General features: G+C 42.1%; 1 protein-coding gene across 4 annotated transcripts in view; it reads left to right on the top strand.

Moving 5' to 3' along the window:
* The first annotated feature begins 3355 nt into the window (after nt 1–3355).
* phlpp2 (PH domain and leucine rich repeat protein phosphatase 2) overlaps nt 3356–19032 on the top strand; it is a 36843-nt gene continuing 21166 nt past the window's right edge. For 2 of the 4 annotated variants that reach the window (XM_026168582.1, XM_026168562.1), the window contains exons 1-4: nt 3356–3707; nt 5425–5708; nt 9373–9506; nt 18091–18281. In XM_026168582.1, coding sequence (XP_026024367.1) covers nt 3495–3707; nt 5425–5708; nt 9373–9506; nt 18091–18281 — 822 coding nt within the window. In that variant the 5' untranslated portion in view covers nt 3356–3494. Of the gene's footprint in view, nt 3708–5424; nt 5709–8388; nt 8490–9372; nt 9507–18090; nt 18282–19032 lie in introns of those variants that run through there. The other 2 variants (XM_026168571.1, XM_026168591.1) reach the window with 2 other exon arrangements.

Raw genomic sequence — 19032 nt, 5'->3', positions numbered from 1 at the left:
TCCATTTCTGCTGTTGAAGAACTAAAACAAAACTGGGGCAGAGGGGAAAAAGCCTGTGTAGCTGGCTAATAACCACAAGGGGGAGCTGTGCAAAATGGAAGGCTGAAGGGATGGGAAAGGAAGTTTGATACTCCTACTGTTCCTGAATGTTTTTGTGTTGTTTGTATTGTCTTACTCAACCAGTATGTACCCTTGTCCGTCACATTAGATGGTTTATTTTGATGATTCAGTCATTCATGCTGTTTAAAACCTACAAATGGAAATGAACCCAACATAAGTGCTTTGGACACTGTAACTGTAAAAGGAAGAGAAGAAATGGAATCAAGTACTCATCAGAGGTGTGTGTGTGTGTGTGTGTGTGTGTGTGTGTGTGTGTGTGTGTGTGTGAGAGAGAGAGAGAGAGAGAGAGAAAGAGTCATGCCCGAGAGGATGTGATGGTGTGCGACATGTCTTCTGTCTACATAGGACATGATTTGTGGCTGCAATTGCTTTCAGCTTCTGAGCTGCATGTGAAAACCAGTGTAAATAACACCATTTCTACTCTCGATCTAAGACTCTTTTTGAAGTGCTAGAAAAGTTCCAATTATACAAATCTGTCACACCACCTTCATGGGTCAGTACTAACATGTACAATAAGGAGTTGTTGAAATAGTGCTCACATTGCTCTCGATGTTTTTAAAGCATCTGTTATTTGGTTTATTGATTATTGCTTTTTTTGTTCGTTTTGTTTTTTGGATTTTTTTTTTTTTTTGTTGTTGTTGGGGTGAATTCAGTGTGCAAAGGGCTTGGGAAAGCGTCTGAATTGCCACCACGTTCATGAACTTCCCCTGTTGAATTAAAAAAATTAAAAAATAAATAAAAATGCATCTGCTGTATTTTGAAAACCAAATCTGTACACGCACACACCCGAACTCCTGACCTGCCCTGACTGAAAACAAAACTGTATCTGATTAGTTGGGGGAGGGTGAAGGCATGAGGTTCACTTTTGACTCGTATGAACTGTTATCACAGTTCTGTGGCTTCAAGGTGAGTGTGAATGTCAGACTGAAAATATAAAAGGATGACTAAAGATGAAGAGTTGTAAACTATTAAATGGGATATTTTCAATTTATGCTGTGTATTGTCTTTGGGTTGGAGAAAATGATCAAGCGAATAAAAAGTCAAAAATCTACACGAGCTACGGTAGTTTTCTTTTGTGCTTTGGGGTCTTGTGTGTAAGAGTCTACTGAAAAGAAATGCTGGGCTTAAATTATTCATTTAATATTTATACCAAGGATGGATCACTTCTAATTGTTTTATGTCCTGTTTATCAAATGTTGAAAACTGGGATAAGAAATGAGTTTATTGCTATTATAATCACCTAGATTTTAAAAATGTTTTGTGCTGTTAATATCGACTCAAAGTATGAGTGGATCTGTGAGTGCTATGTATCTGTTTTTAATCGGCATTTAATAACCATGACTGGACCTGGGATAAAATTAAACTGACCTTTATGATATAGAGGGGAGATTTAAGAAAGCGCCAAAAGGTATGTTTCTAATGTTTCAGGATCCTGGCATTTGTGCCTTATTGTGAGGGAGTTCTACAAAATGAAAAGTAAATTGTAAGGCATTCAGAATTGAAGTTCTAGATTAGTCAGCATATAACACTTGGATTTGTGGCCCCTTGAGTAAATTGCTTACTCAAACCCTCTGGCCAAAATGAAGTGTCTACTGCACAGTTTCTAAATGATTGCAATCAAGTGAAATGATCATAAAGGTGTCAAAGAGCAATCTAAAAAGGTATGGGAGTCATTTATCTATCATCATTTCTTAGGTTCATATAGTAAGACAAGAAGATCAGGTTATTTGCTTTAGAAATGACTTTAACTGTTAAAAAAAAAATAATAAAAATGTGTCTGAAGAGAAGCCTTGTTTTGTTTTCAGAAATTTTCTCCTTGTTGACTGGGTACTTTTCACTCACGATTTAGTCACGTGAAAGGGTTTTCACAGGACTCCAGGCTGCCTAATGAAAATCTAAATGCACAGTTACTCCCTCCATAGGAATTAAGAGTGTAAGTAGCAGGCAGGTGCTGCTAGCATTTGATCAGTGTGATCTGGAACATTCAGGTGTGTGACGATGCTACAGTCTTGCCAGGAATGTGTATCACTTCAAATTCACTCGAAAGTCAGACTCTGTGATGCTCAGGGAAATTGTAAAACAAAAACAAACAAAAAAAACCCCAAGACCAGCATCTCAGACTCTACCTGCCTCAGTCAGCATGATAAATGATGAAGTCCAGGACAGTAGTTCATCACAGAAGAGAAAGCCTCTTCTCTTTAAGCAGGGCATGACGCCACACTTTAGATTTGCAAAGTTGCATCTGAACAAAAGTGTGTGGTTATAATGCACAGTGCAGTGTTTGGTGAAAAACAGATGCAACATATCAGCACAAACACCTCTCATCAAATATCAAGCACGGCGGTGGAGGGATGATGATCCGGGCATGTTCTGTAGTTGCAGGACCCGGGTAACCTGCTGACAGAGATTTAGTCAATTCCTCTCAATGCCACAGTATTCTAGAGTCAACTACAAGGCTATCCGTCTGGCGGCCAAAGCTTTGCTAAAACTGGGTCATGCAACATGGCAGCACAGCAGTGAATGTACAGCAGAAGGGCTGAAAAAGAAAAGAATCAAGGTGTTGCAATGATCCAGTAAAGTTCAGACCTCAATAAGATTAAAATGCTGTGACTGGAGCTTAACGCTGTGCAAAAATGAATGCCAGCAAACGTTAACGATGTGCTGTGGATATTCAGGAAACCTCAATAGCTATGTGTGATAAGGTTCAATCTAAACCCACCCATCCATCAAATCAACCTTTTCCACTTACCCAATTCAGGGTCGCGGGGGAGATGCAGGATATCCCAGCAGTCACAGAGCGACAGGCCGGTCACACCCAAAGTCACGCGCAAAAACCGTAATGTTTGTGACACAGCTCAGAACAACTGCTTTTAAACACAGACTGTAAACCCATCACGAGACACTACAAAAACATGAACCCATGTCTGACACACCCAACAGATAAATGCATTTTTAAACATTTTCTCCCTATTTACTTAACGATAATGAAAAAAAAAGTTTTATCCACAGACTAATAAGAGCCTTTCTTTCTCCCCTCTCATTGAATAGGTGCAGCAGAGGGTTAACGCTTAATGACACGCCCTGCAAACACCTCTCGTGTTTTTATGACTGCATCAAGTGGGAAAACTTGCCTCATCATTATTATGAAGCATCCCCTTCAGAAAGGCCTATTGGCTGCTGAATAATAAATACCCTGAGCCCGCCCATTTCATGTTTATTGATCAGCTCTCCGGGGCCTATCTGACAGCAGTCAGATGAGTCGGGATATGGCGTCGCTGCACCGACACAGGATGAATTTTCACCTCTCCGTGGGAATTTACAAGTCGCGCGCCGGGACATCGCTTGCTTTTTGTTGCCGTTAAAAGGGATCACACATGGCGATGGAGGACGAGGACAATAACGCGGAGGTCGCTGCGACCAACGTCCGAACGGGCATCAAGAGAGGAGGTGATGTCGGAGATAACGGGGCTTGCATAGACAGGCAGCCGGACACGGTGGTCCACCAGGCGGGGCTGAACCAGACTGCGGGTCGCGGCAGCCGCAGTGGTCCCGGAGCTCACGCTGCGACGGGGATCCGAGTGCTAAAGGCAGGTCATAACCAGAGGGAGCAGCCGGGGGGGATTTAAAGTGATCGACAACTGTCATGTCAAGGTGGTTACATCGCAGTAGGTGCTCGGAACAGGGCAAAGTGCATCCACGGATACGCGCGCATCCTTCCCAGCAGTGTTATGTAAATGCTGTGATATCGCGTCTAATTGATAATTGATCCGAGGCAGTCAGGAATGCACCGGAGCCGGTAACAGCGGCAGACCACACACTACAGGCACTCATAGCTCGCATATACCCAGGCCCGCTGCTGAACAGTTTTCTTAGAAATTTTTAGGGGAAGACATGATGAGTAATGACACGCAAGTCCCCAAAGCAAGAGACACGCGCGTACATACAGAGAACCTCAGCTCTGGTATTTCATTTAGACTGTGAGTATTAAACGTTTATTATATTTAAAAGAGGTATTTGAGGATTTGCAATGAAATAGGTAATAAGTATTAAACACCTTGATGTTTGCACCCAGAGCATTAGTTTCTACCTGCCTGTCAGCATCAATACAGAAAGGTGAGTAAGTGAATTCTTTTCACAGTTATAGGTCTCAGATATAGATTAAAGTAGAGGTACTTCCTTCTGAGTCCGGACAGCTTGTTCAGTCACATTCCCACAGTGACACACATCCATACTGGGGAGGTGCCCAGGACATCTGTAGTCCAGTGGGGTGATTCCACAGCTTCATCAGACACACCTTCACAGCTGCGGACAAAGAAGACATCTGCACTTTACTTTCTCTGTGACCTCTTCGTTTAAATCAACCGTTCGCCTGATCACAGCCTTAGCTCTCTAACCTCTGGAGCAATGCTGCTCCAGGTATGATCCATTGTGTGGATGTTTATTCTTGACCTTGAGAATAGAGGCTTATATAGGATGCGACTTTGTTACCGTAAAGAAAGAGTCTAAGAAAAGAAACAAATTAAGCCGTCTGTTGGGCATTAAATGAGAGGATTTGCCAAGTAATTCATCAGATTAATCAAGATAAAATTACCGTTATTTTAACAGGAAATCAGTCATTAAATCAGTTATTGAGTAACAGTACCAAATACTGAGAAACTGTGGCCAATGCTGTTCAAAAACCCTACCAAAAACGATCAGTTATCACACTTTTTACTCTCAGGCTTATCGAACATGGAAGCCAGTGCAGGCTGAAGATGACATCATTTAAAAACAACAGCAATGATACCTGTTTGTCACCAGAACGGATGCTCTCCAGACCTTTGATATGTTTCTTTGTACTGATTAGATCTAAATGCATCCCACGTGATAAACTCCAGCCTCACCAAGAACTGCTGTTACTGATATTTTATCGTTCAGGAGAGGATTATTCTTCATTGATGTCTGTTTAAGAGTAACATTAGGCTACTCCACATCCGGCTAATGTCATCACGGGCGATTAGTGAAAATAATGGTGCTGTGGTTTCTCTTCAGCAGTCACACCGTCCACCCTCAATGCGAACGAATAAACTTTAATGGTTGACTTTAGTTTAGGGAAGAGCGAACATTTCTATGAAGATTATCCAATTGGTAACTACCAGTGCAAATTGATTTGTGGCGGGATTAAACCCCCAGCACGTCTGGGAGAGTGTGTAGTTCATCTTGAACCACTCTCTGTTTCCTCAGATGCCCTTTGGCTTTCATGCTATGTTTTTGATTACAATCTGTGTGTGAGAAAGACTAATATTCTGTGTTTTTCTGTGTTAGCAGCGCAACATGAAGCGGAACGGGAGTCGAAGCTGCATGACGAGAAAAACCAGGTTTGGATCACGAGAGCGGGACTGGCTGAAAGGGGACACCCAGCGGGGCTGTGTGTGTCTGTATGGGGGAACAGTAGACCCTCAGCCACCTGCCTCTGGCACACAGGCCTCCTCCACCCCTCAGACAGACCTGCAGTTGGTGCTCTGCTCCACCAGTACCACAGTGGAGGAGCTGTGCGCTCAGAAGAAAGGACACGCACTTTACGTTCAACTGCACGGAGACCTAGTGAGGTAAATTTACATCATGTCGAATCATGGTGACAAAGTTGCATTCAGCAACTGCAGAGTAAAGAGAGTTCAGTCCACATCAGCTACTCAAGATGGGGCCAACACATGCATCAGGCATCCAACAGCTTCATTAAATAAATACCAATTAATCATGTTAAGAAAATAAGAGACAAATCAAAGCACAAGAAGAATTATGCAAATATAAGCACGTGAAATGGGAGCTTGCTAAAAATGTATAATACAATCTCATCCTCAGTTAATGCAAAGAAGGTAAACACACCACTGAGCACTTGCTGCAGTTGCCCTATCATCCCGCACTCCCACAGCTCCCCACCAAGGATACGCTCAGGGAACATGTCTCTACGCCTCTCACCACTGTACAAGACATGCGTAGACCGAAATAGTAATTGATGATCTGTGAAAGGATGAAAAGCTGGTTCACTAGTCCGTGACCAGGAAGAATTCAGTTCCTTGTTTGCTTCCCTTGGAAAACCTACGTGAAGACATAAAGGAGCCTAAAACGAGAGCTCAGCTGTACAGCTTAAGCCTGAATGAGTTATGGCTCATTCTGTCTGAGCGCTTCTGTCTGTTCAATTTTTTTAAATGAATAAGAAAGAGCAAAATCTTATAAAAAATGTGGGGAACCAGCAAAGTGCCAACAGATGCATTTAGAGCAAAGAGTTGTGAATGATTGTGTTAGTAAGCAATAACTGGTGGGAGATGGTGCCACAGATGTGCTGCAGAGATTATGCTGGAAACATGACTGGAGGTCGGTAATCACCTCACATGCTGTTAGCCAATAGTAGCATATGAAACAATGTCTTTATATCTTTGCTGACTGAGAGCTGCAGGCACTGGAGACGGATGCAGAGTGGTAATAAATGAAAGGCTTTTGGTAAGCCTGTGGATGGGCCCTGTTGGTTCAGTTTATACTCCAGCAGTAAAGCAGTCTGGTCTGCCAGTGAGTATGACTGAGTGGATTTAAATGTAATATTAAAGTCTTCAACTTCCAAAAAGAAAAGAAAAGAAAAACAGGATAATGGCGAGTTAGGAGAACTGCATAAATAATTTAAAAAAACATAAATTGTACAAACTGGCAGCACATACGGTAAAGACAAGTTAAATGTATTATGTGCATATGAACTCCAGTAATGTTTGTCCTCAAACGGTCCTTTAGTAATATATTTTCTCATCCCTATTTTATGACCTTTTGGATGAACCTTCTGTGCATAAAAAGGCTTCATTACTTTGATAATAGATGCATTCGTTCTATAAATGGTTATGTGAAGCATACGACGCAGCTGTGAGCTATGCGGCTTTTCCTGTTGATTTTCTTTTTAGAGCATGTAGTTACGTGCTGCTTACAGGAAGGCACGTTCGGGGCTCTTTCCTGCTTGCATTTTCAGTTCAACAAACTCCCTTTACAGATAAATTTACTGAGGCAGTAGAGTTGATGGAGGACTTTCATCCTGTTGTTCATCCCCTTTTGGACCACTTATGTCTGTCAGTGTCACAGTGCAAACAGGGTGAGCGAAGCAGTCTAGTGTTCTTTTTCCCAGCAAGAGGCTTTTCCATCCATGAGAGTTTCCAGGACAGATGGGATATGCAATCCCTTCAACATGTTCTGGGTATAACCGGAGTTTCCAGAACATTTCCAAAGAGATGATCCCACACATCTTAACTGGCTTATTTCCAGTAAGTTAGTAGCTGCATACCAAAGACCTCCTTTATCAGTGAGCTCACTCAGAAATGTAAAATAAGCTGGATCTAGTAGCTCAACTCAGTCCTGAGGATAAGTGATACAGGGCCATTATCTTGAAGTTAAAATCTTGATTAATCGAAAGGCTTCCTGATCAAGGGAAATGGTAAAAACTGTCCTAATCTAGCAGCAGAAGAAGGCAGAAGGAAATTTTTGGTAATACTGCCCTGCAATAGCTAAACAGCCCTTTGGTGGAGTGGTTAGCACTGTTGCCACACAGCCAGAAGGTTTTCTGTCACTCTCTGTAAGGTCTGTGGTGGTCTTGCAACCGGTCTATTGTGTAAATGGACTGGTTCTTATCTTGCACTCTTCTACTCGAGCACTCAATATGTCTCACCCATTCATACAAGCACTTTCTTCTACCTAAGTTCTTTCTATCTAACATTCAAGTTGACACATTTGACTGATTTTTATTTCAAACAAAACACAGTTCAAGAATAGCAACTAATTAATATGTTTGCACATTTCGGTTTATTCCTTTTTGTGCTAACGACTAATTTTTTGTTGCTGGTGTTTATAGTTAAAACTGAAGGCTTGATCAGTTATTTTAGTTTTATTTTTAGGCAGCCACATAAACGTACATGAAAAAAGATACCAACTTATAATGTAAAATATCGAAAGATGAAGCAATACAAGGCTTTTTTTAGTTTTTAAAAACGCACGTGTATCCGTACCATTGTGTTTTTAGGAGGCCCAGTTAACTTCTCATATATCTATGAAATACTGGGTATGTCTGCACTAAATCAAGAACCCACCATGATAGTTGGCTGCATAACTTTCCACGAGGACAGATGAACCCGCTGGGCACCATTTGACAGAGATTCAGCTTCTTGCTGCACTGGCCAAAGTGGGAAGATTTGTGAATAAATGAGGCATATCAGTGTGAAGTGTGAATGGTCAATAGGGACTGCCACTCATCATCACTCTGCCTGCTGGAAGCTGCCTAAATCCTGCTTTTAGATGTTGATGTCACAGCTGTCTAAAATCAACCAAGATGATTCTGCAAATCTTCCAGGCGGAGTGAGGTAAAGTCATGTCCTCAGGCATGGGTACTGTGCTCTAGCTGTTGTTAAGAATCTTTTGAAATTCAAGCACTTTTCTGTCTCGTTTATTCTAAATGTTAGTATTTAATCACATTTCTTCCCCCCTGTAAGTCTTCCTGTTGACAGATACTGAAAAAGATCTGTGTTTAGCTCTTTATGAGCTGGCAGATTGACCCGTCTTAAAAAAATAAAACAGTTTTCAGAAGTGAGAGACTAAGTGATCATAAATTAACTCTAAGCTTTTGTTTTAGATTGAAAGTGAAAGCTGGATTTGCAGCTGCTATTGTGCTTTCGGGGCTTCCTTCACTCAGCTCGACAGTGGGCATTTATGTGAAAGGTTGCTTCTATTAGTATTCATCCTGTTAGGCTTCAGTGACTAACAGAGAGCTGAGAGATTTACAGATGAATTCAAACTCATGGTTTAAGAGTGAAATATCTAATATCATTTTCATTCATTTCAACAAACTTACCGTAATGTCGAAATAAAAACCCCTAATGGCTATGTTTTAATGATAAGAAAGATACTAAAGGTGCCTCTTCTCGGAAATTCATTTTTAAATATTTGTGCAGACCTAAAGCATTGCTGCAGCAGATGGTGTACCCATGACACTGCGTGATTTTGCAAGAATGCATCTTCTTTTTTAGTTTGTGTTAAAACAAGAAACAAAATCCTAACTGTGGTGCTGACTCTGGCAGGAGTGCTTTTTTAGCTTGGTCTGGTGCCCCGTTTAACCCGGATCGTGGCATTTGTTGGCGGGAAGCTTTTACTTTTATAATCTGTTTCATCTGAGATTCTGTGAGGTGTATTTTATAATTGTTGCTGTCGCTGTCACACCTCTTCATCTTCTTGCCTTCGGTCCCGCAGGAGGCTGGATCCCTCTGAGCGTCCGCTCCAGATGGTGTATGACTACTTGGCGTCAATGGGCTATGCAGACCCTGTACGAGTGCAGCAAGAAGCCGCCAACTCAGACCTCAGCTGTTTGATCCGTTTCTACAGTGGTGAGTACTCATCAGCGGCGGCAATCAGCCCTTGGTTTCACTTTCTGCTGCTGCTGACTGGAATCTGGCATGTGCTTCGAGTTTTCCTCTGCACACAGACCTGAGGGCACAGAAACATTCTTAGAACGCTCCAAAATGGTTTCGCCACATCCTCTGGCGAGTGTGTACGATTGGATTAAGTGAGAGAGGTTGTTTTAGGGCTCTCTGAGTTTGTTGCTTCTGAAGCTGCCTCCAGTCTTCAGTACAGTCTAAGATAAACACGTCAGTCATGGCCTCATGATGGATTACTGACCATCATTCATCCTGTGGTGTTGTATGCTTCATTGACCTGAGGTCTGGAGTGACTAAGTGTCCCTGTGTCTTTGTGATTAATGCGGCACCAGAATGGATGCGACTCTGGAGAAACCAGTGACGAATTTGTGAACGCATCTAAGCGCTGCTCACCTAAAACCTCTCTCAGTCTTCCCGTTTGAAGGCTGCTCTATTAATACTCATACAGTAGTTGCAGTTAGGGATTTTCCTTTTAGCATAAATGGTGATTGGTGTGCTATAATGAGTTTCAACCAGCGGATGTTCCCGCTGAGTCAGTGGAACTTAAGCTTGGGCTTTGAACTGCTCACGTATCCAGAGAAAGAGCAAGACTGGGTAAACCACAGTGTCTAAAGGGTTCACATGCACTTCCTCCCACATCAGGCACATAGCTCTCCTCAGAGTGAAGTGCAGGACTGCTGTAGTGACTGAAATACACTCTACAGACAAACGTAATCTGCTCTGTATGGAAGTTCTGCGGTTGATGAGTGACAGATGAGGAAAGTTAAACAAATCAAACTCACCATGAAGTCTTAGCAACAGATATAATTAGTTTGTGATGCATGTGAAACAGAACGGTGACGCCCAGTTTTCTTTTATCCTAAAAATGTTTAGAACACCATTAATAATTATTGTGATGCTTTTAACGGTTTCGATGCCCCGTGGAAAAAAATCGATATTTTGAGTCCTAGACCTTTTATTGTATATAGTTTCAGTTTGATAATCAGCCCTCAGATCAGGATATTTAAGCTGTACATTTTTTTTCTTTTGCTAGCTTCTTTTTAAATGATGTTGGGTTTTTTTTTAGCTGACGGATCTTAAGATCACTCTGGCCTGAGTCTTATTGGTAGTCCTCATGTGTCCAGTGGCCCACTGTTGTTTTCTTCTTGTCAACATGAGAACTGGTCAGATCTTGGCTACTATCAGCAATCAGGCCACACTGGGTAGAGTCTAGCCAGGCCCCTTGGAGACTTCCTGCCTCCTTTTGTCGACTCATGGGAAAAGAGAACCAGGGACAAGACATGACTGGTTTTCAGGCTCGTTTAATGCCCAGTACAGGCCAAGAGGACAACTTGATTTGGCCGTGAAATACCTGCTAAACTGCTAAAGTGACAGCTGGTAATAAAGCTTTGAGTTTGTTGTGGGGACACAAATGATGTCAGCAAATGACAGATATCTATAAAATGGGCAAGTCACCTCTTGTGTTCACGTACAGGTTTCTTATGAAGAATTAAAATAACTTAAGTAGCAAGCTTTACCGTTGCATTTAATTCTTTGGCTGGTAACAGAGAACCCTGTCTTTTTATTTTAACTCACAGCACAGGTGCAGAGATTTAATCAGACCAACTCATCTTTTCTAATTTACGTAATTTAAAATTAACCACTTTTTTCACCAATTTTTCAACTAGCTAAAAAGTCAGCTTTTTAAAATGTTAAACTTTTAAGTAACTTTTTGTTTTAGTGCTGTAGCATTTTTATTGTGAAGCGCTTTGTGATCTAGAAAAGTGTAAATAAAATGTTTTTCTTTTTTACTTTAAATTCTTTTAACTTCAGGAAACTCCACTGCAGTTAAGTGAGTGAACACATGAAATTTCACTCAATTCATTAGAGTTTTGTTCTAAAAGGCAAAACTTGCATACTTCCCATGATGCATTGCTAGAAAGTTCAAACTCTTCAGGGATTCTGCCTTTTTTTGTAAGAAAGACATGATGGAAAGTTGCCGTATACCTTTTAATATGTTCACATTATGTTACAGTCACACTAGGGAAAACATTGGTTGGAGCAAACGGTTACTTCGAAGGCGAGACCAGTCACAGTTGCTGTGACTTTGCTGTGTCAAGATGGCAATAAAGACAAGCGACAAGGCAATCAGACAGGAATGATGACGTGTCTGAGTTGTACTCATTGATTGGCTCAGACTGTTGCAATGTGTTGCGAGTAGGTCTGCATTTATGAAGTACACAGCAATTATTTGCCAGCCTTTGCCAGTCAAGGCAGTCAGTCTGAGTCAGACCATGTCTGTCTGGAGATTGGTTGCCTCTCTCAGCTGTCTTGCAATCGAAAGGGGTTGTGCAAAGGTTGAGTGTACTACGCCCTCAAGCATTGGGCAACCCCTTTTGAATACCTGGTGTTTGCAACTACTTGTCATCCAGCAAATGCTTAAAAGATTAATACAGCTATGATTTTTAGCTACTTGCACAGAGGGTGCTATCTTGTTTATCCTCTAGTGCGACGAGAGTAAAAATTATTTTTGTCCATTGTGAAAGCGGTTCTGTCTGTTACGGGGTTTAGGATTGAAATGCATTGAATTCAGCCCCCATCCCCATAGACTTGGCTTATACAGCAGTTTATGTAACTGTCACTGGGAGCAGCGTCACTGGTCGTCTCTGTACTGACTCTGCAGGTTTAAACTGAGAAAAGTAAATCAAGTCTGGAACAGTGTGCAGGTTCAATTCAATGGCTTAATGTAACTTAACTTAATAATTTCTTCTTTTTTTCTTTTTCTTCTTCTTTTGGCTGCTCCGTTAAGGGCTCACTACAGCAGATCACCTGCCTCCATCTCACCCAATGCCAAGCATCCTCCTCTGTGACACCAGCCGTCTGCATGTCCTTCCTAACCACACCCATGATTTTATGTGCTCTTCTTCTTTTTCCTTCTGCATGGCAGCTCCATTTTCAGCATCCTTCATCCAGTATATCCACTATCCCTTATTTGCACATGTCCAATCAATCTCAGACTTTGCCTCTCTGACTTTGTCTCCAAGCTGCTCGACCTGATCTGTTCCTCTGACCTACTCATTTCTAATCTTGTCCATTTTGCTCACTCCAAATTAAAAATCTTAACACTCACTACGGCCTTGTAAAACATCTCTTTCAACCTTGCTGCTATCCTTCTGTCAAAAATCACCCCTGATGCTTATCTCCACCCACACCACCCTGCCATGACTCCCCCAACGTGCACTGTCTGTTGCTTTGAATGGTTGACCGCATTTATATTTCTCATTTCTCCTTGCATCCTTACTGTAACTAGCTTTGCAATGTCTCAACTCATGAGGACTTTAACTTATCAAATCAAGCCGAGAGCAACTTACTCACATTTTTAAGGCAGTATGCACAAAACTCAAGTTAAGACAAAAAGTAAAAAAAACCTCAAACAAACCAAACAACAACAAAAAAAAAAGTTACAGCGTCGATGGCCTTGTGTGTCTTCCTCCAGGTGTCTGTTTGCCTAACAACCGTTGTTGTGGTAACGATCTGACTAAGCAGATGAGTGAAACTGTGATCCATCAGTAAAGACTACAGCTGCTACAAGACCACCTAATGTGGTACACTGAGCGTGCCAGCTGTATGCTCTGCACAGTCTGCATTACTGGACCTTACTGGCTCTGAATCTGAGAGCGTTTGTAATGGAAACTCCCCCAAAACCACGTTTATTAAAGATTGTCTCACCATGCAGATCGCTTTGGTTTTATGAGCCCAGGATCATCATCACAAACCAGGGGAGGTGGGCTTTTGTTTATAATGTTCACAGTATTGAAATGGCACAGTAAAGACCTCAGCAGCACATCTTTCCACAGAAGCCTCGAATAATCCACATATGACCTTCTTAATGATTCCTGAAAACTGATAAAAGAAAAGATGCTCTGTTAAGTTTCGCTGAACTGCCCTTGTAAAATTGTTTCTATGAGCTTGCTCTTTTTTTGATATTAGTTATGTCTTCAGGCTTGTTCAGATCATTCAAAAGAATCTGTGGGACAGTGTGAGAAGTATTCATCTCAGACTGTCTCACAGGCATACAAACGGTGGATCATGGTTACGAGAATGCCGACTTTCTATAATAAGACAGTGGTGCGAATACATGTGCGTTTCTACCTACGCACTGCCACGTGAGTTTCATTTCTAACCACAGGGCTTTACAGCCTGATTTTCTTTTTTCTCAAGCCACCAAAGAGGTTCAAAGTGCAATGCAGCAGGTAATTTATTAAACTTTACTCTCCTCTTATATGTTCAGGAAACTCATCTGGGACCTTCTTTCTCCACACCCACTGTACACACACACACACACATACACGCACACCCTTCAGCTGTGTTGCATGGATGAAATTAAAACAAACATGGACAGGGGAGTAAACTTTTCTAAATACTGACTTAATAAAAAACACTTCTAGTGAAAACAACCGCAGAGACCTGAGGGCCAGCGGATCTTTGTGTCAGCCTGTGCAGCTGCAGCGCAGATGAAGCTGGCTGTAAGCTCTGGCGTTCATGCCCCGGGCTGTGTTCCACCTCTGTCTGCGTGATCTTTTACGTCTTTGAGAAAGGCGGCTTGTAGCTGCTGTCCACAGTTCACGTAAGGCCCGCTGTCAGGATCAGACCTGAGGGAAATAAATCTGCTTCAATGGGAAATTAATCAGAGTCAGCTCACCTTATAAGTTGTTGGTTTGACTAATGCTGACTTTCTGATGGAATTTAAACCCAAATTAAGTTTGTGGACATCCTGAACTGGTGTGTGAAGGTTTGAGACATTTTGCGGTGTGAAAGAAGGGAATAAATTGTTTGCCCTGACAAAAATAAGAGAAACAGTCGGACTGAGGCTTAAGAAAAAATTTAATTCTGTTCAGATCCAAGTTTGCACAGACTTGCCCCGAGCGACAAAGCTCTTGCCAGCTCCTCATAAACATGCTGTTTCTGAGATGAAGTTCTGGTCCTCCCAAGATTTTCTCTTTCCCATTTTAAACCTGCAGACGTCCGTCATCCTAGACTCATGGCGAGTTTTTAAGAGAGACGGCTTACTGAGGGAGAAACACCAGTTTAATCTTCTGTTTTAAAGTCATCTGTATTCAAAGGCGGCATTCAGCTGCGTGTCTTCCACTGGTTTTCTGCACAGTTGCTCTATTTGATGTCAGGAGTTAAACTCTTGCTCAAAGTTTAACGAACAGTTATTTTAAATTGAGATAAACACAGACCACCTAGAGGAGGTATCTGTGTGGTGGGCTGAATTAGAATTTTCTGCCAAAAAGAGCTTGCTGTTCTGAGTCAAATCAGACCGTGTTTCCGCCTCCACTGACCCCCTACTGCATGCTAATGCAATCTATGCGATCTTGAGCAAGACAAAAAAGCTCTGGGATACAGGGAGTATTGTATTCGGCGGTTGCCTTGAAATGATCCAACATGTGGACAAAAACTGATTTTAAAACAATAGAAAGAACCAAGATGAGGAACCTACACACTAAAACTCCTGGTAGAGTTTTTCTCCTTGGAAAGAACAGACACTTTTGCCTGGTTTGGACCCTTGTCCTTTCTTCAGTGATGAATCATCTACAGGCTACTTTGTTCTTTAATCATTAGGCCTACAAAACATTAGAGAACAGTATAAATGTTCATCAGTTTCCTAGAACCAATAATAATACCAGCTCATAAGTATGTAGATATTCCAGTTTTATTCTCTTTTAAGGATCTGCACTCTGTGTGTTTCCAATCGTCTGCTGTCCAGTTTTGTTGAGCCTGTGTGAACTGAGAACTGCTGCTTCCTGGATATTTTCTGTTGTTCAGACCATTCTCTGTAAAAGAGATGGTTGTGTGGGAAAATCCAAGTAGATTAGCAGTTTCTGAAATACTCAGAGCAGCGCGTCTGGCACCAACAACCATGCCATGTTCAAAGTTACTTAAATTACCTTTCTTCCCCATTCTGATGCTAAGTTTGGACTTCACAGGTCGTGTTGATCATGTCTGCAGGTGTAAATCCACTGCATTGCTGTTTAGAGATTTTTAATGAGCAGTTGAAAAGGTGTACCTAATTAAGTGGCTTGTAAGTGCATACTGGCTTCAGTTTTCCCCAAATAGCTCTCTGGATCTTTCTAGACTTCCTCCCTTGTTTCCATATATATTCTTTTAATAATCAAATCACCTTCTATATTATACATTCGTGTCTCTCACTTCCCCTTTTGTTCCTTTCTGTTTGTCACCTCATTCCTTTGTCTATCTATCCATTTTTATTTTTCAGTGGAAAATTAATTTGACTCTTTACTCATCGGGCTTGGCATACTGTGATATAAACGTATTCCTTAAAGAATTTAGAGTTAGTGTTAATGTTGTGCGTATTGGCAACTTTTCTATATTGGATCTGAAGTGAGATATCACTAAATTTGCTGTGCGAAGGTCTCAGCCACACTTCTGAGAAATCACACATTCCACTCTCTGGTCTGTCACTTGTCCCTGAGGTTTGGCAGCCTCCCACCCGGAGGACGTTTGACACCGGTTGATGATTAGTTTGAAGGCAGCTGTCTGCAGCCCTGCTCCTTGAGAAAACAGTGTTGCGCAACATGTTACGACCGTGTCATCCACCCCCTCTGGAGCCACGGGGAAACGGTCAGCATTTTTGTCGTGAGAGGGATGGGATTGATTTGGAGGGAGACATCATAAGGGCTTACATACTCACACTTTGATTTTGAACAACCTGTTTCCTTAGCAACTGATCGCCCCGCAGACCTTTGGGGATAGCATGTGTGTTTCTTTTATTTTAGAAGTTGGCTCTTTATGGCTAGGAGATGTTTTATATTGCGTTTGGACAGTGCCGTGACTTTGTATGCCTGGACACCTGCACGTTCGCACCATGAATGCACACATTTGTATTCATAATTTGGGCGCTTTTCTCATTGATAACTCCCACAGTTAACTAATTTAATCAAGGCACTTTGATTTTCCTTTGTAAGCCCAATGTGCTCTTGCAGCGAGCAAGCACGATGATTCTCACACAGATCCACAGATAATTATAATTCTTTCTCAGATGATTAGTGTTACTGAGAAAAATTTGATTTGGGAAAAAAATGTGATGATACACAAGAAAATGGTGAGGGGGTGACAATATTATCAGGGATGAAACCACATTTTCCTGGTTTTAGGGCTGTTTTGGAATTCTGTCTTTTACTAGAGACGGGCGTATGTGTTACCATCCTGCATGCGGTGCTCTTATAAAGGTTTGCCATGAAATTACCACAAATGGGCCTTAACAAAGCCGGATATAGAGCGTGGTTGTTTCTGGTGATGTGCTGCGAAGGCTGTGAGGGCATCCTGTCGGTCTGTGTCAGTTTGTATCGAGCTGATTTGTGCACTGCAGAGGGATGATGTTTTTCTTAATTGCGAGTTTTAATCTGAAGCTCTGGGAACACAGAGTAACTAAAGCAGAGCGTGACTCGACAGTTTCCTGCCACAGGCGGCAAGAAAAAGCACTTATCTACAGTCCAGCTGTTTTTCCCCCTTTTAGATACCTCCATTGTACCCGTCATCGACCCCGTGAGGTTTTTGTGTCTCTAATTTTCTCTCTGAGTGAGGGACACCCAAGGATCAGGAGCTGCTATTGATCTGCCAGCGAGCCAATTTGTTGTCAGAAGCACTTGGCTTGTTCATTATCAGTTTTCCTTGGCGAAGAAAAACATGAGGGGGCTCTCATTTCGTTTAGATGCCCTTGTGAAGCGGAAGGGGAGGTGGAGAATGAAAACAAGTTAGACGTGAAGCGAGAGCGAGAGAGAGCGAAAGCAGATTGCCAACGAGAGCCTCCGAGTGGGAGGCAGCATAAGTTGGTTCGAGGAAAATTTAACAACAGAGGACAGGAGGCTGAGGCAGTGTCTCCTCTGTGCTTGTTTGACCTGCTATTAACCTGAGTGTACTTGGCAGAGACGGCAGCACTGCTGTCTGATGTATCCTTCAGCAATGGCCAGCTAAGACTACCTGTAGTGCAACTTGGCATAATTAAACTGAGCAGAGTGGAGTTAAATGTGACAAAACCCTGACTCATTCATCAATATGACTGATGCCTCTTATATGTTGGGTTGGCAGCAGGGAGTAGAGAGAAACCTTTCCAACTGAGCTGAACAGAAGAGCTCTAATATGGCTTTAATTTAATAGATGCTTAATAATGGAGTTTAAAGTTTAAACTCTCTTCTGATTAGTGGAAGAACAAATGAATTATTTTTCAGTAAGAGCTACCCAGATGTACAAATAGCATATGAGATAACAGGGCAGTGTCCTAAGCACTGATGTAAGACCATTTCTTGGAATAGCTATACTGTGGAGCTGACTAACGGACAGGTGATATCATAATGACCTTCGAGTACTTATGTGACTTCATTTTCTGGAACCTTTGTCTAATGCGTAACTGCAAAACATTTGCAATTAATTAGCTCAATTTGCTTATCTCAGCAGTGGCTTTGGGTTTATTTGCATTAGATCGATTGCTGCAGATTTGCACTAACATCTGTGCGTGGGCTTTCTCTCCCAGAGCGTCCAGTGAATGCGGACCAGCAGGAGCGGACCTTGCTGAAAGGCGTGTTCAGCGTCAGGAAGGGCAAGACTCAGCTGCACAAGTGGGCCGAGCGGCAGGTCATTCTCTGTGGCACCTGTTTGATCGTGGCCTCTGTGAAAGACAGCCTCACCGGGAAGATGCACATCCTGCCCCTGGTGGGGGGAAAGGTGAGAGTTCAGGGTTTAGAGCTTTGACAGCCTGAAAGGGTGGTAAGCTTTCACTTTCTCCAGGGCGGAGGACATGCTCCAAGCTGTGCCATAACACTCTTCAACAACACAGCTGGGTTGGTCGTCTGGATAAAGTTAAAAAGATGACATGCCTGCAGAACCGTGTCATGAAAAGTTCTCAGCCAACAGAGAATGCAAGATCCTCTTACTCAAAGATTAGCAAAGCTGCACACTAAAGCGCAAAATACATAAAAAATCGGTGTGTTTGTGTTTGAGCTGATAAAACTTCAGTGGCACACTCTGTATCTCCACGTGAAACCATAGACTGTATATAAAAGATGGAAATCATCGGTTGGCAGCTTGGTGGTTTGAAACTGCAAATGTAGAGCGAGTGGTGGCTCGGCTCGAAAAACCGAAGGACACTGCACACTTTTCAGTCACACACCTGCTACTGTGTATTCCTTCTGAACTTTTAATAATGTCTTTGTTACGGACGCTAAGACCCTAAACTCACCAGAAAAAAAAAGTTTTTCCTGAGGTTGGCATCAAGTGAGCAAAAAAGGGTCATTTTCCTATAAGCCTCTACACAACCAGGCATAATTTGGAAATCTTAGTATCTCCCCCTGTTGGCCATTAGAAGGAATGCAGGATTTAAAGGACTTCCACATTGGCAAGTTTTAGATCTTGAATGAATTCTCTACTAGCATAGCAGAATCAGTGTTGCTCTTGGAGTTGCATTGTGGCTAATGTG

The sequence above is a fragment of the Astatotilapia calliptera genome, chromosome 1 (assembly GCF_900246225.1).
Source record: "Astatotilapia calliptera chromosome 1, fAstCal1.2, whole genome shotgun sequence".
Lineage (NCBI taxonomy): Eukaryota > Metazoa > Chordata > Actinopteri > Cichliformes > Cichlidae > Astatotilapia > Astatotilapia calliptera.
The sequence above is the reverse complement of the archived record's forward strand: the minus strand, read 5'-3'. Positions and strand labels throughout refer to the sequence as shown.